Raw genomic sequence first — 15179 nt, 5'->3', positions numbered from 1 at the left:
CGCAATGGTGTTCATGTTCTTCTGCAGGGCCTTTAATTGCAAAATACATTTAATGTGTTCAGCTGAATCTGCATAGCTGTGAAGACCGCGATTGACATTTTTGAAATCGCAAAATCCAGTTGAATCCCAAGCGAGTTTCGTGTTCCCCAGAAGAAGACAAGGCCAACAATATAACTTCTCGTTATAGTGACTCCCACATAACCAGTTGCAATCGGCATACCACGAGTCTTGAAACTGAATATTGTATGACCGACCACCACGTTTCACTTAATGTGACATGTTGTTCTGCGGTATTTTAAAATATCTTGCTTATCTTCTGCACACCAACGAGAGAACGGTGTCTCCAAAAGATTACACACTAAATCGTTTAACGGATTCATGTTTTCATCGCATTAATACACGTAGTAACACCTTCACACTTCGCTGCACTTGTCACAACAAAGAATACGTAAAGCGAAATCGTTGGTCAGCGCGGGTCAAATGTACAACGTAGTTTCAAATGTTATGCCAACTTTCTTTATTACAGGGTACTCAAATTACTTCAAAATCCATACAAAACATAATATTCAAGAGGTGCTAACGTTAAAAATACCAAAATATATACGTTATATACTAAATTTAAACAATATTTAACTTCTTTACAAAATATTTTATGTTTTCTTATTTAGTTGCAAAATATTACAGTTGGCCACCCTGATCCAATGTTTGGACGAGAGAGAGATTCTGTCTTTCAAGAATAGAGAAAGGAGATGAATGCCTGCTCCACAGGCCTTCATAATAGCCTCGCAAAAGGGACCGGTAATTCATAGTAAGCAACTCGTTGTCATGGCAACCGGGTGTGTACTGAAGGCGAAAAGGAAAGTCTCATTCGGACCTTCAGCTGGTCTGCTAGCCACGTGGCCTGGCTGGTTAGGGGTTCGTGTGAAGTACTGCAGTGAACGTTAACTGAGCGGATTAAGCCGAACAAGATATTAAAAAATAGAGCAAAATATGGTTTAGTGAAGAATTCATTTTATTTTAATTTATTGATAAAACATATTTTATTAAAGCACGAAAAAAGGGGTGAAGGTGGCCTTCATGTACTTCACTTGAATAACCGCCACTGATTCAATATAGCATACTTCAATTGGAAAATTAAGTCATACCTTAATATGACGATGTTTACTTGATTCAGTTGTGTCATTCTGAGAAGAAAGAGGACTTGTACTCTTGTTGCTCCCATCAAATGAATCAACAGGACTCTGGAGAGACGTTATTTTGCCAAATAGTGATTGTTTTGCATTTTTCGTTGTGGTTAGAGCTGGAATACAAAAGCACAACAAACTATTACCAAAAAAGACACTAGAGTACCTTGCACATAACTGCTAATTGCTTAACATATGGCATCATGAAACATCTACAAGTTTGAGGTAGCACACAGCTTGATCACAAATACTAACAGAACTAAAACAGCCATTAATTCTAAATTTCTCCTTGCTGTCCTGCTGGCTAAAACTAGATAAGGCAAACAGAACATAATTATGTTCACTATAAATTCCTATTAATTTCCATATCACTAGATAGTAAAGAATTAACATACCAGTACTGTAACATCTGAGATCAGTACAACCAAATACGAATTGAAAAGTGGCAAGGAGTTATGCTTCTTACAGAATGCCTTATGTGTTATGTGAAATCATTGCAATAAGGGAAAGTCTCAGGAATCTTCTCTGCCACATCAATAAATTTAGGAATGCAGTTATATTGTCAAACTCCAAAGCAGCTATTCTATCAATAGTCTCTAAACACACACCTTCATCTCAAACAGCAGAAATAACTAAAATGCTCTCTCAATTAATATCACTCAATAAAAGAATTGTATTCCAATGGATACCATCCCATTGTGGAATCCTGGGAAACGAGAATGCGGATGCTTTAGCAAAGAAGGGCAGCACTGCTACTAACAGACCTGTTACTAAATCTACGTATTACTCTGTGAAAAGATTGATTAAATCTACATACTTCGACTTCAACAAATAAAATTTAATAACACCATCCCAAGGGAAAAAATGGAACTCTCTGCATCAAAATCCACAGTTAATTCCCGATTTACCACGACAATCGTCTGTAGCAGCATTTAGATTGGCAATAGGCCATGATTGTTTGGCCAAACACCTGCATAGAATTGGAATATATCAGTCCCCTAACTGTCCATTGTGCAACTCAAACCAAGAAATGGATTCGGAACACCTCAAAATCTGTGCTTCAGTGGCTGGTCATGATAATATCTTTGAAAAATATTGGAGTGCAAGAGGTCAAATGACTTCATTGTCAAATGCCTGGCATTAGAAAACAACAACATATATATATATATATATAATTTGAACTGGTAATGAAAATTACGGGAAAACGACTGAACGAATTTTAATAAATGACCCCTCATTTTGAAGCTTGGAACCCAAAGTTTTTCAGAAAAATAGTAGTTTTCAGTGAAATATCTATTTTCCTATTTTCCAAAAATCCATCTTTCGTCAGTTTTGAAAATTAATTGCATTTCAGAATAAAACAAAACACGCACTGCAATAAACAATAGGCTATTACACGAAGGCCATGACCTGCAGGATTGCTGACATATTTAGAGTTCAAATTCAATTGGTTATTAAAAACTTCAAAATAATTTACAGATCTAATTCTGTGGTGTGTAATTTTCTAAGTACAGCTGTGTATTACATGTTAAAAACTACAAAACTTGAGGTGGTTTGATGACATTATTACCATTAGAAATGAAATTTTATTACAGTTAATGCCATGATGTGACTATTTTTCATTAATTATACATATTAATGCTATACTGATGATATGAAAGTGAAACGTTTTGGGGTTATGTAAGTAGATGTAGAGAATATCTTAAATTAGATCTTCATTTCTATAATTTACTGAGTGACAGCTATTATAAAGTACAAAACTTACGTACGATAATAATGTTGTTATTAAAAATCGAATATTTTTATAGTTATTAATCAAGTGGGGTTGGGTCTTTTTCATATACTTAATGGCGATGTGATGTAGATATTTATGTTGTTGTTGTTTTCTAATGCCAGGCGTTTGACAATAAAGTCATTTGACCTCTTGCACTCCAATATTTTTCAAAGATATTATCAAGACCAGCCACTGAAGCACAGATTTTGAGGTGTTCTGAATCCATTTCTTGGTTTGAGTTGCACAATGGACAGTTAGGGGACTGATAGATTCCAATTCTATGCAGGTGTTTGGCCAAACAATCATGGCCTGTTGCCAATCTAAATGCAGCTACAGACGATTTTCGTGGTAAATCGGGAATTAACTGTGGATTTTGATGCAGAGAGTTCCATTTTTTCCCTTGGGATTGTGTTATCAAATTTTGTTTGTTGAAGTCTAAGTATGTAGATATTTATATGCGTCATTCTCTTCAGTATTGGCTCGAGAGAGCGCAAAAATTACAGTTCCTAAGGAAAGATGGTATTACATACTGATAAAATAAGAGGCCTACAAAATTTTGTAGTCTCCCGATCATTTCAGCAAGATCTCTTAGCAGGATTTTATCCTCTGCATTTCAAGCTCTATATGCAGCAGCTATACCAAGATGCTATGTCTATTGTTCGAAAGCATAGCAAACCTGACTTTTTTTTAACTTTCACCTACAATCCACAATGACCTGAAATAGCTATTGCTTTACTCCCACATGAAAAACCCACTGATCGCCCTGACATTGTTACTTGCGTTTTCGCGTTGAAACTCGAACAATTGAAGGTGGATAGGTTCAAGAAAAAGTATTTAGCATAAAAACCATTCACAGGAAATATGTTTTATTATTATGGAAGCAAATAACTTTCAAAAGTCTGGTATTTTTCATTGAAAATAAATCTGAAAAATGTTTATTTGAACGTCTAATGAACTTAGTTCGCAGCATTTGCTGCACAAGCCACTAAGTTAGTATTATCTTAATTCTAAGTTTTAAAACACTCCATTTGTTTGCTTTCACGAAATCGTGGATGATACTGATGGGAACCACAATCCACTAACAAGCTTCAAGGAGTGTCAAATTTTTAACTTTTCACAACAGTATATTCAGACAACAGTATATTCAGGGGCGGATGCAAGGGGGGGGATTAAGGGGATATATCCCCTCCCGAAATTTTGAGAAAAATACGAAACAAGAAACAAAAATAATATTAATTTTAATTCGTGAATGTACATAGGAATTAGAGAGTTTTCCACGTAAATTCTCTTTGCTAAAGTGTTAAATTCCAAGAACTGCAGGAAGACAAACACAGCGTTCTTAGTTCAAGACAGAGAGTCATGAAGAGTATTTTAGGCTTTCAATTTTCCTTCTCTTCTTAGACTGCTTCATTAGTCAGCTCAAGGACAGGTTTTTAAATCATAAGGGAATCCTAAAGTCCACACAAACTTTTCTTCCTAAAAACATAGTGCGAGCATCAGATGAAGATTTAGAAACTGCTGTTGAGGCTATAGTAAATCAGTGGCCCAATGATGTTGATGCATCACCAGAGTCTTTCTTCGATGAATTGAAGATGTGGAGAAGAAATTTCCTTGATCAGAAAAATCTTCACCTAATACCTATTGATTTTATATCATCTTTGAACAGGTGCAATGAAATGACTTTTCTCTGCACTCGCAAGGAGCTGAAACTTTTCTGCACGTTGCCTGTAACTAAGCAACACCAGAACGGTCGTTCTCAACTTTGCAGTATTTGAAGACTTACTTGAGGAGCACGATGGGAGCAGACAGATTAAATGGACTGTCCTTGATGTATATAATAAAAATGTAGAAGTAAAAGCTCATGAAGTACTGGATGAAATGTCTAAGAAGCCTCATCACCTTCTTCTGTAAATGTCATTCTGTCATTGTTTTTGTATTGCAGTCATCGTAAATGTTAAAATTAAAAAAATTATGGTTTATTTAACAATGCTCGCAATTGCCGAGGTTATATCAGCGTCGCCGGTGTGCCGGAATTTATTCCTTAAAAACTTCTTTTATATGCCAGTAAATCGACTGATATAAGGCCTGTCGCATTTAAACACACTTAAATGCCATCGAGCTGGGTTGGGGTAGAACCTGCAACTTCAAGCACAGAAGGCTATACCGACTACGCTATTCAGGCCAACTTGTAAATGTTTGTGACTCGGAAACAAATTGTGAGTATATAAACTTATTTCTCATTACTCCATTTTTACTATCTCCTCAAATCCCTCCCCGAAAAAAAATCCTGCGTCCGCCCCTGAGTAAATTTACAATTCACAGGTGCTCGTATAAAGGGGGTTAAGTATGAATTGGCTAAAGTGGGATAAGTACAGATTTTCATTCTTCCATCGATGATGTAGTTACAGTGTTCCATATTTTGTGACAAACACGTTCTGTTCAGTACAAAAGGACAGAAGTTTATGTATCTGTAACTCCCTTTACATGAGCACCGGCAAATTACAAGTACTGTCTGTTCAGACTACTACCCCGTTTCAGGGTGTATTTTACATACCTTCCACAAAAAGTTCTTCACTGAGGAGTGCATATTGTTTGTTGCAGAGCTCTGAAGAAAGGCTTATAATTCTAGTTGGCAATTTTATATGCAAGTCACCACAAATTTTTCTCTCATTACCACTCTGATATGTTACCCAACAACAGACTGATTCATCCAGAAGTGTTTTCACAAACCGAAATGCAGCAGCTGTCCAACAATTATTAACTCTAAAAGAAAAAATTGAACATAAGTTACAACATTCGGTTACTGCTACAATTTAAAATTGCCTGGAAAAGAATGCAAAAAATATTTGTAAAAGAATCATAAAAATTTTATACATTTACCATGAGACAAAAGCATAAATTCTACAACATTATAAGTAATATGTAGCACGAATTTATGGGCTAGTTTAATTGATCTAATTGTATGCTCATAAGAATAACATTAACGCTCTTTTTTTTTATTGGATTATTTTACGATTACTTTATACTCAGGAACAGAATGTATAAGGGTTACAGGGCAAAAGAGTATTACTTATAGTAAAATCCTTAAAAAAAAAATATATATATATATATATATATATATATAGCAAAAAAAAAAAAAGGCATTTCAAGTTTGCTTAAAATAATGACGTAACCACATGTATAAATAACAGTAAATGCAATAGTAAAATTAATAATGAATAAAATACTACAAAAAACTCACTTTCTTTTCATCTTCATATCATCATAATCCATTTCAACAGTTGTGGGAACAATTCCATACAGAACAATCTGAAATGCTTGATAGTCCAAACTTCTACAGGTTCCAGGCAGCTCCCTGATAGCAGAACTACGAACCTGGAGTGACTGACCATGATCAACAAGAAAAACGTCGTACACAAAACCCCTACTCATGTGCAAAACGCATCCCACCTCAGCTCTGTGCCAACGACCTGTTTCAGGATGCTGAACAGCAACCAGCTGCAACAAAATCAAGTAATTTAGCACTCTTTCCTCCTACAAATATTTACATTAACCCATTTCTGTCCATTTAACTATTTTCTTCATTTTACATATGATTACTGTGTACAAGGAAATTTCGTTGAGATGTTTTTCATTGCTAAGCACTTGACAACATGGTCATTCCCTTTTTACAAACAATAGTCTCAGCTTAACTAATACATATTTTCATTATTTCTGTACCTCATATTAGTAACTAGGGTTAAACGAGCGTTGAGCGACTTCCACCGATTTTGGAATAGACACTGATGCACTTAGATTAGGTTAGGTTAGTTTAGGTTTTTATTATCCCGTCAAGATGAAAGTGAAAGCGACTGAGCGTGATTTTTTGTTTTCTATGTTGGCAGTTCAAGTGTGTCGGTGTCTATTCCAAAATCGGCAGAAGTCGCTCAACGCTCGTTTCACCGTAACTAGTAGAGCACGTAGAGCTGAAAACCCGGGTTCAAATCCCGGCGCCGGAGAGAATTTTTCTCTCCATTACTCTTTCATCGTATGATGACGCAGAATATCTGCATGGAAATATCATATGTACTTCGGTACATTAAAATAATATATATGATATGCGTAAATCACTTCGTGATTTAAGACGGCGCTTATTCCGTCGGATCCTGGCCAACCAGTCACTCATAACGAGTGCACCTCAGCACATGTGTGGACTTCAGTCCTACGTTCATAGACATCTATGACGTAGTGCAGAGGGCGGCCACTAGAGGGAACCAGAGAGTTGGAACTTAATCTGAGACTATTCTGTCCGGCGCCGGGGTGGGTATCCGGTGTGGCTTAGTGGATAAACGATGAAAGAGTAATGGAACGGAGAAAAATTCTCTCCGGCGCCGGGATTTGAATTTTTCTCCGTTCCATTACTCTTTCATCGTTTGATGACGCAGAATATCTGCATGGAAATATCATATGTACTTCGGTACATTATAATATATTAGTGGATAAAGCATCAGCACATAGAGCTGAAAACCCAGGTTCAAATCCCGGCGCTGGAGGGAATTTTTCTCCGTTCCATTACTCTTTCATCGTATGATGACGCAGAACATCTGCATGGAAATATCATATGTACTTCGGTACATTAAAATAATATATGTAACTAGTAAGTCGACATAAAAAAACTGTAAATCTGCCCATTCACAACTCGAATGGAAAGACTGACGGAACTTCAGCAAGAACAAGATTCATGCTTACAAAAAAATATTGCGCCATAACCAAGGTTGCTAGTAACATTGGTTTATGGACTCCCAGCACCTCACCAACTGCACTTTATACTGAGCCTTCCAATACAATATTTTAGCACACAATCTTTAAAATGGTATGTTATTTCAGCTGAGACATTCGTGTATTTCTACTTTTAAAATATATAGAATGTACAAAAAATGCCACTTCAAAACCACAACATTGTTGAGCACGTCAAAATACATAAACTAAGAACCTATAGTCCCATCGTTCTAATTTTCGGCAGCCAATCGCGTTGCAGGTCGGCTACATTTAAACGTGTGTGTCTTGTGATTCGCTGATTCATTTCTTAAGGCTCGTTAAATACTTAATATAATCGCCCGCCATTTTAGCACTTTAGTTGGCGTTTGCAGAAAGCACACGAAGACGTTATTTGCTGCTCAATTATTTGCTGAATTACAGTGCGTTTGATTTATTATCATAGGAGTTACGACATGATAATGTTTAACGGTGTTGCAAATAGATTCCTCGTATGGTAGCTCGGCAACGTAAGAACAAAAATGGCGACCGATACTACCTACCTAGACTTTATAGAGCCTTCACTTTCTAAGATGTAAGCAAAGAGGCGGAGTCACGCCAGAAATAACAGCATCGGGACTATAACTTTACATTTTCCTCCTCTCAAGTCAAATAATGTTACATAGGTTTATTTTACAATGCCTTTAATAAACTGCGATGGTTATCTAGTGTCTGAGGGAAATGAAGGTGATGTCAGCAAAATGAATCCACGATCCAGTGCCAAAAGTTATCCAGTATTTCCTCTTAATGATTTGAGGAAAAACCCCAGAAAAACGTCAATCAGGCAACTTGTCCCAAACAGGATTTGAACCCGAGCCTGCTCATTTCACACTCAGGCATGCTAACTTACTCCATAGCAGTGGACACGTAGTCTTTCTATAGGTAATAGTAATATGCGTTACAAGAGCGGTATGTTGAAGTTTTCATGTTCGAGGAAAAGTCTGAAAAAGCGAAACGTAGTTGAGCGTTTTTAATTTCCGAGAATTGAAAGAAAACATACCGCTCGTGTATCGTACATTATTTTGTGCGAAGATCGTTTATTACATACCTGAAAGAGGAATTTGTAATTAGTTGCAATGAAATCTCCATCTTGGTTTCTGTTCAATGACGGCAAATTTGCAAAACAAAAATATCTATCTTCAACATTGTTGCTTAAAAATGTTTTCTGTTTTCACTATACTCCAGCAGGCCGTGATACACGTCTATCTTTTTGTTTCCCCCAGTCTATAAATGCGAACTTAAAACAAACGGTAAGGTTATGTAATGATTTATTTTTCACTTTAATATTTTAACAATATTATTTATATAACATATTGCAGTAATAACATTGGCAAGTTTAATTTTGCCGGTCTTGTTGATTTTTTTCACGGCTTCCTTAATGTTACTTGCATCACGAATGCAGTAACTTTAGTGGAGTTGTAGAGTTTAGCCTACTTAATTTTTGCAAATATTTAAAAACAATAATTAACAGTGCAATTTAGGTGAAATCGCTGTGGTAAGTTTCCAATTTATAATCATTACTATATTGGTCTCTAAAAATAATATGTTAAAAGCCTAAAGCAGTAAAATCAATATGTCACTTAAGCGGTAAGAAGAGGGAAATTGTTATGTGTGTTAGGTTGGGAATACTGAATGTGGAATTTTAGACTTTCCGCAGATTGGTTTTGTGCGGAAAGCTGTAGTTATACTGTTACTATTATTTATACATTAAAGGCTTAACATTATTATCAATAATATTTATATACCGTTAGTTATTTTTTTCATCAAGCAAATACGCACGACCTCACACAAATGTATTTTACCTATTTACTTATGCAATTCCTTCTAAGTAGCACAATACCATTTTTTCCATGAATTTCTAGTCATTGCCAAATCTGTTAATTCTTGTAATAATACTTGTAGGAATAGAATATTTTTTTACGATTTCAATTAATTCTTCATTAATGTATTCATTTCAGTGAAACTTTAGCAACAATTGGAAAATATCACAATTCTTGGCTCAGCTGTTTTCCGCATCTTTAATTTCCTTCATTATTCAGTCAATTTTGGTAGCAGAGGCAACATGATTGAACGATAATGGGAAAGTGTAGAAGCCAAATGAACTGACCCAATATACGGTTGGACATTTATTTACATTTCAAGCAAAACATTGGGATCAACTGGACTCAGCTGAGCAGGTGCTTAAAAGTCACCTAGCTAATGCTGAACATGAATAATGTGTTGTTTAGAAAATATACCGGTACTTTATTATTCCCAGCTCTTCCCAAAAACTATGATGTGTTGAGGTACAATTTTACATATTTTTAAGAAAATACGAAAATACAAATGAAGTTATTAACATTCATAAAAAGAAATAAAAATGTTGTATAAGTATGTATATTTTAAGGCGCGTCTCCACTATTAAACATTTAACAACAACATGTTAAATATAACATGTTGAATTTAACATGTATATGGACATTTCAAGTCTCAATTGACTTAACATATTAACCAAGTATGTTGAATTTAACACTTTTAACATGTTAGCGTGTTTTCCAGCAGAAATGGAAAACATGTCAAGTCAATTCATTTGCTCGTGCAGCGTCAGTACAGTTCGGCAAAGTTCGTACAGTTTCCATAGCAACAACTATAAGTTCCGATTTTGTGGCGCGTATCTTGATCATTTTTATACTATCATTGGTCCTTGGTGTTGGCTGTAAGTTGTTCGAAATAATGGAGTGGACGAAAGAAAATAGATTAGAATAAAATTAATGCACTGATGGAAAGGCCTTGTTTATGGGATGTGTCTGCAAAAGAATACACTGGCAATACTAAAAAGGCCGACTGTTTTAGAGAAATGGAATTATTAATCAATTACTTATTTAACTGTTCTCGAGAATACAATAGAGAGTTTTCGCACTCTCATCGTACGCTAAATGTTAATGCTATGTTGACGTCAGTAATGGTCCTATTTGGTGATGTATGTTAACGTTCATAAAACTTCGGAAAGAATAATTATACGATATTACCCACTCCTTTAACATCTATCATGCTGTAGGTCCTATGATAATCAATCGTGCCGTAATGTTTTTAATTGAGATGAAATGGCTGCTCTTAAATTGTGTATTTCTTTGATGTAACAGGAAGTATTTTTGCAGCACTATATTAAAATCGTGTTCTGATATTCTCAGCAAGTTTTTGAATCCAAATCGATACTGTATTCAACTTTAAGATCATTTAGAATGTATCCTGCATAGTGTCTTTTACTAAGATATTGCCGCATCCACATTCTCATTTTCTTCCTTTTCAAAGCCTTGTAACAAGCAATAGAGGCAATTACAAAAGTCATATCATCTGAGTCCATTCTCCAAGGTCTGAAAATAAAACACTATCTATATTAAAATCTCATAGACTGTTTATGGTGGACTACGCAAAGAAAGTCAAGTTTAACATGTTTAACAGTGTGGACAAAGTGTTAAATGAAATTAGCATTAACATGTTCAATCAACATGTTGGGATGTTAATGGTAAACAATTTAACATTTAACATGTTGTTTTTAAATGTTTAATAGTGGAGACGAGCCTTTAGGGAGATTAAAAAAAAGCTAACAAGGAAAATGTACATTTTCTTCATAATATACAACTCATATTAAAAAAATAAAAGAAATTCAACTGAAAATACCTCTTCTTCATCAGGAGTATAGTTTCCCTTCTGTGAACTATAGGAACGACGAAAATGTCCTGCCAATCTCTCTTCTAAATGTTGAAGTTCTTGTCTTGCAACTGACATATTCTCTCCCAAGGGCTCTGTTATCCAGAATGTTGATGGATCGACCATGTGCATCACCGACACACAAAATGCATTTTCCAGTCCTACCTCACTTTCAGTCATGATTAGTTATTCAGTAAACTGAAATAAACAAAAGGTTTATAATTATAACTTATATTTGTAGTACAGAGGAGCATGCACTGAAAAGAAGATATCTAACCCCAAAAAAAGGAAAGCAACCTGGAAAAGTCTATACATTGTTTACAAACACCTGAATTTTTTGGACCACAGCATATAGAGCCTAGGTACGTTCAATGGATCCCGAAAAAAGGAAAAAAAAGTAAAGCACTTTGCTACTCTGGAAGATATGCAGGCCTTAACACTAGTAGGAAAGACTGGAGAATGCTGGGTTTGCAGTGAAAGACCTGCCCTAGGGCAGAACACAATGAATGAATGAATGGCAAAACAACAAACATTGTTTCCTTTTCTTTAAAAGAAAAATTGTATTGAGGAGTCAAATAAAAGTGCATCTGTTGCATTTAATGAAGGAAGTTCTCAATTGGCTTTAAGTGAAAGTGAAATCTGTGAACCGATAATTCAATCTCTGTTACCTTCATCTAGTGCTGTCAGTGACGAGTCACAGAATAAAACGGTTGGAAGCAAAATCAAACATAAAAAGCTTGAGTGATTGTATTTCGATCATACTCAGATGCATTTTGTGAATTTTGTGAAATGCATTTAAAAAATTACCTTTAAAAACTAAAGAAAAGATATTGGAAGATGCATTCATCTACTTTAATCGGTAACTATTACATCAAATATTCATATGTATGAGGTCTCGCTCACCTCATTGAATATTACACAACTAATATGAATTAGTCTATTGTATTATTACTATTAAATACGAGAAAAAGTCGTACAGGCACCGGGAATCGAACCCAGGACCTCTCAGCTCTGCGCGCTGAGCGCTCTTACCAACTGAGCCATGCCGGGACACCATCCACAGCGCTGGCCGAACCCCTGTCGTAATGTTATTTTATGGCCTTAATGCCTGCACTTGAGACGATATACATTATATATGCAGGAGCGCATATTTAAATGACTTTGTGGCCATATTCAACATCAGTTTCATGACAACTACTAACGGTTTAATACATCAAATATTCATATGTATTTAATAGTAATAATACAATAGACTAATTCATATTAGTCGTGTAGTATTCAATGAGGTGGGCGAGACCTCATACATACGAATATTTTATGTATTAAACCGTTAGCAGTTGTCATGAAACTGATGTTGAATATGGCCACAAAGTCATTTAAATATGCGCTCCTGCATATATGACGTGTATCGTCTCAAGTGCAGGCGGTAAGGCCGTAAAATAACATTATGAGAGGGGTTCAGCCAGCGCCGTGGATGGTGTCCTGGCATGGCTCAGTTGGTAAGAGCGCTCAGCGCGCAGAGCTGAGAGGTCCTGGGTTCAATTCCCGGTGCCGGTACGAATTTTTCTCGTATTTAACGGTAACTATTACTTGTAGGTCTACTAAATTTAGGAGGTATATGTAAAAAAAATACTCAACACCTCTTTATGGGATAATTTTACACAGGATAGTTCATATTATTCAGCATGTTTTACATAATATTAACAATTAATGTTTATATTAACATTTCTTATTTAAAATATAAACGAATGAAAGCTCTATTTCTTTAATTGATCATATTTTTCTATATTCTTTTTACGTAAACTGCATCTGTTGTTGCGTAAGATCTGAATTATTGTTTACAATTTTGTTCTCAGTTCCACCTCACCCTGGTATAGTACAGAGACATTATGTGAGGCGAGAAAACGGCAGGTTACTGGCCGCATGCTCCCTGCAAGGTGTACGATGCGCAGGCTGTTAGACGTGTGGCACAGCAGATCCTCAGTTGCCATATGGCATTCGCTGTAGTCACAAGTCGTGTTACAGAAGTCTTGATTCAAGTGCACAAAGTTAGTGTATAAAGTTTAGTGATTACTGTGTATTTAGGTAATGCCTACCAACAAATTCTCATTACATGAGCATGTGTATATGTACAATATGATCATAAAAAACAGAAGCTCATGTGCGAAAACAAGACGTAAATTTCGAAAACAGTTTCCAAACAGACCTGCGCCTTCAGCCGAAGCAATTAGAAGATTCACTAAAAGATTTAAATGAAAAGGCTCAGTAAATAATCGGAAATCAAACAGAAAATGTAGTGTTCTTACAGAATAAAAATTAGATGAGAAGAAATCGAGGCTATCAATGATGTGGAACTTCGAAGTGTTGTTCATTCATTTATCAGAAGATGTCATTAGGGTGTGGTGACAAATGGCAGTCATTTTCAGCAACGACTATGAGCATGATAAATCCAAATTACTGCATATTTATTGTTAGTAGTGTTATGTATTGTAGAAGTGCCGGAGAAATGGTTACGTGCTCGCCGGAAACCATGCAAGCAGTGGGCCACGAGTCACCAGTCGTTTTATCGCCTCACGTTCATAATAATGTCTCTGTATAAGTCCCCTTTGGGAGAAAAGTTCTGAATTGGACACTGCATCCTATCTTTCGTTGGTAGTGCAAGTGTGAAGAAATAACAACAAATCCAATCAAACCCTAGTACCTGGATGACCTGAAGGAATTTCAACGAGTTTAATAAGCTGTAACCTAATCATTATTACACAGAAGTGAGATTTAAAAATTATCAATGCAAGTGATATCATTTTCATCCTAAGAACTTGTCCTCTAGATTGTCACAGTAATTGAGGTAAATATTTGCTTTTTAACGATACCGTACTTGTTTGAAGTGTAATGGAATACTTATGTTGTCAACGAAATAATAAATAACTGAGTATGCGGACATCATTCAGTGAAAGTAAATAGAAACAGTTGTTTTTAATTGCTGCAAATATTATACACCGCCAAAAACCAAGTCGAGAAGGCGTAATGGGAAGGTTTCAGGGCGAACATAACCTAACCTAACTTATAGATTTATTCATTCCCTAATATTCTTACAATTGCTTTACAGCTAGAATAAAGAACACGTCCAAATGTTATGTTTAACATATAAAAATGTAAGTATGAAATATATTGAGAATTAATACCTTAATAATAACATACAATGAAGAGTGAGGGTGAGGAGCAAGCTGAATGGAAATCACACAGAAATATAGTGAATGCGAATGGTATCGCAAAAGTAAATAATTACGATTCTTTTCTTTTTCTGTGTACAAATAGAAGCGTAATGCGTGACCAAACATTTAGCCTATAGTTATGAATCTTTGCAGAAGAATAGGCAAATATAGGAGCACTTGGGCATTGTCATATAACCACTGCACAAGTCAGTTTTGAAGATTTTGTAGTAGAAATAAAAAAAAAACAAACACACACACAAACTAACTTTAGTCAGTACCACAACTTTATATGGAACTTACACTTCTACAATGTAGCATTAATCACGCGCATTCGTTACATTTAACATGTAATCGTATAAAATATTGTTCTTCATTCAGTAGATCTAGAAATTATCAATCAGTAAAATCTCAGTTTGTATTACGGCATAATCTTCATTCACGTTGAAAATTAGAGCTCTCAAACTTCCACATTTCGAACATGGTCTATTTCACTCCATAACCAAAACGCTCCATGCCGCCAAACCA

General features: G+C 35.5%; 1 protein-coding gene across 1 annotated transcript in view; it reads right to left on the bottom strand.

The window, feature by feature from the left end:
• LOC138712500 (putative ATP-dependent RNA helicase TDRD12) overlaps positions 1-15179 on the bottom strand; it is a 116056-nt gene extending 100877 nt beyond the window's left edge. Inside the window, exons 1-5 of the mRNA XM_069844381.1 lie at positions 14955-15179; positions 11413-11640; positions 6200-6456; positions 5513-5721; positions 1146-1300 (exon numbers count right to left, since the gene is read on the bottom strand). Coding sequence (XP_069700482.1) covers positions 1146-1300; positions 5513-5721; positions 6200-6456; positions 11413-11622 — 831 coding nt within the window. The 5' untranslated portion in view covers positions 11623-11640; positions 14955-15179. The remainder of the gene's footprint in view (positions 1-1145; positions 1301-5512; positions 5722-6199; positions 6457-11412; positions 11641-14954) is intronic.

This window comes from Periplaneta americana, chromosome 13 (genome assembly GCF_040183065.1).
Source record: "Periplaneta americana isolate PAMFEO1 chromosome 13, P.americana_PAMFEO1_priV1, whole genome shotgun sequence".
Lineage (NCBI taxonomy): Eukaryota > Metazoa > Arthropoda > Insecta > Blattodea > Blattidae > Periplaneta > Periplaneta americana.
This window is presented reverse-complemented; position numbering and strand designations above follow the sequence as displayed.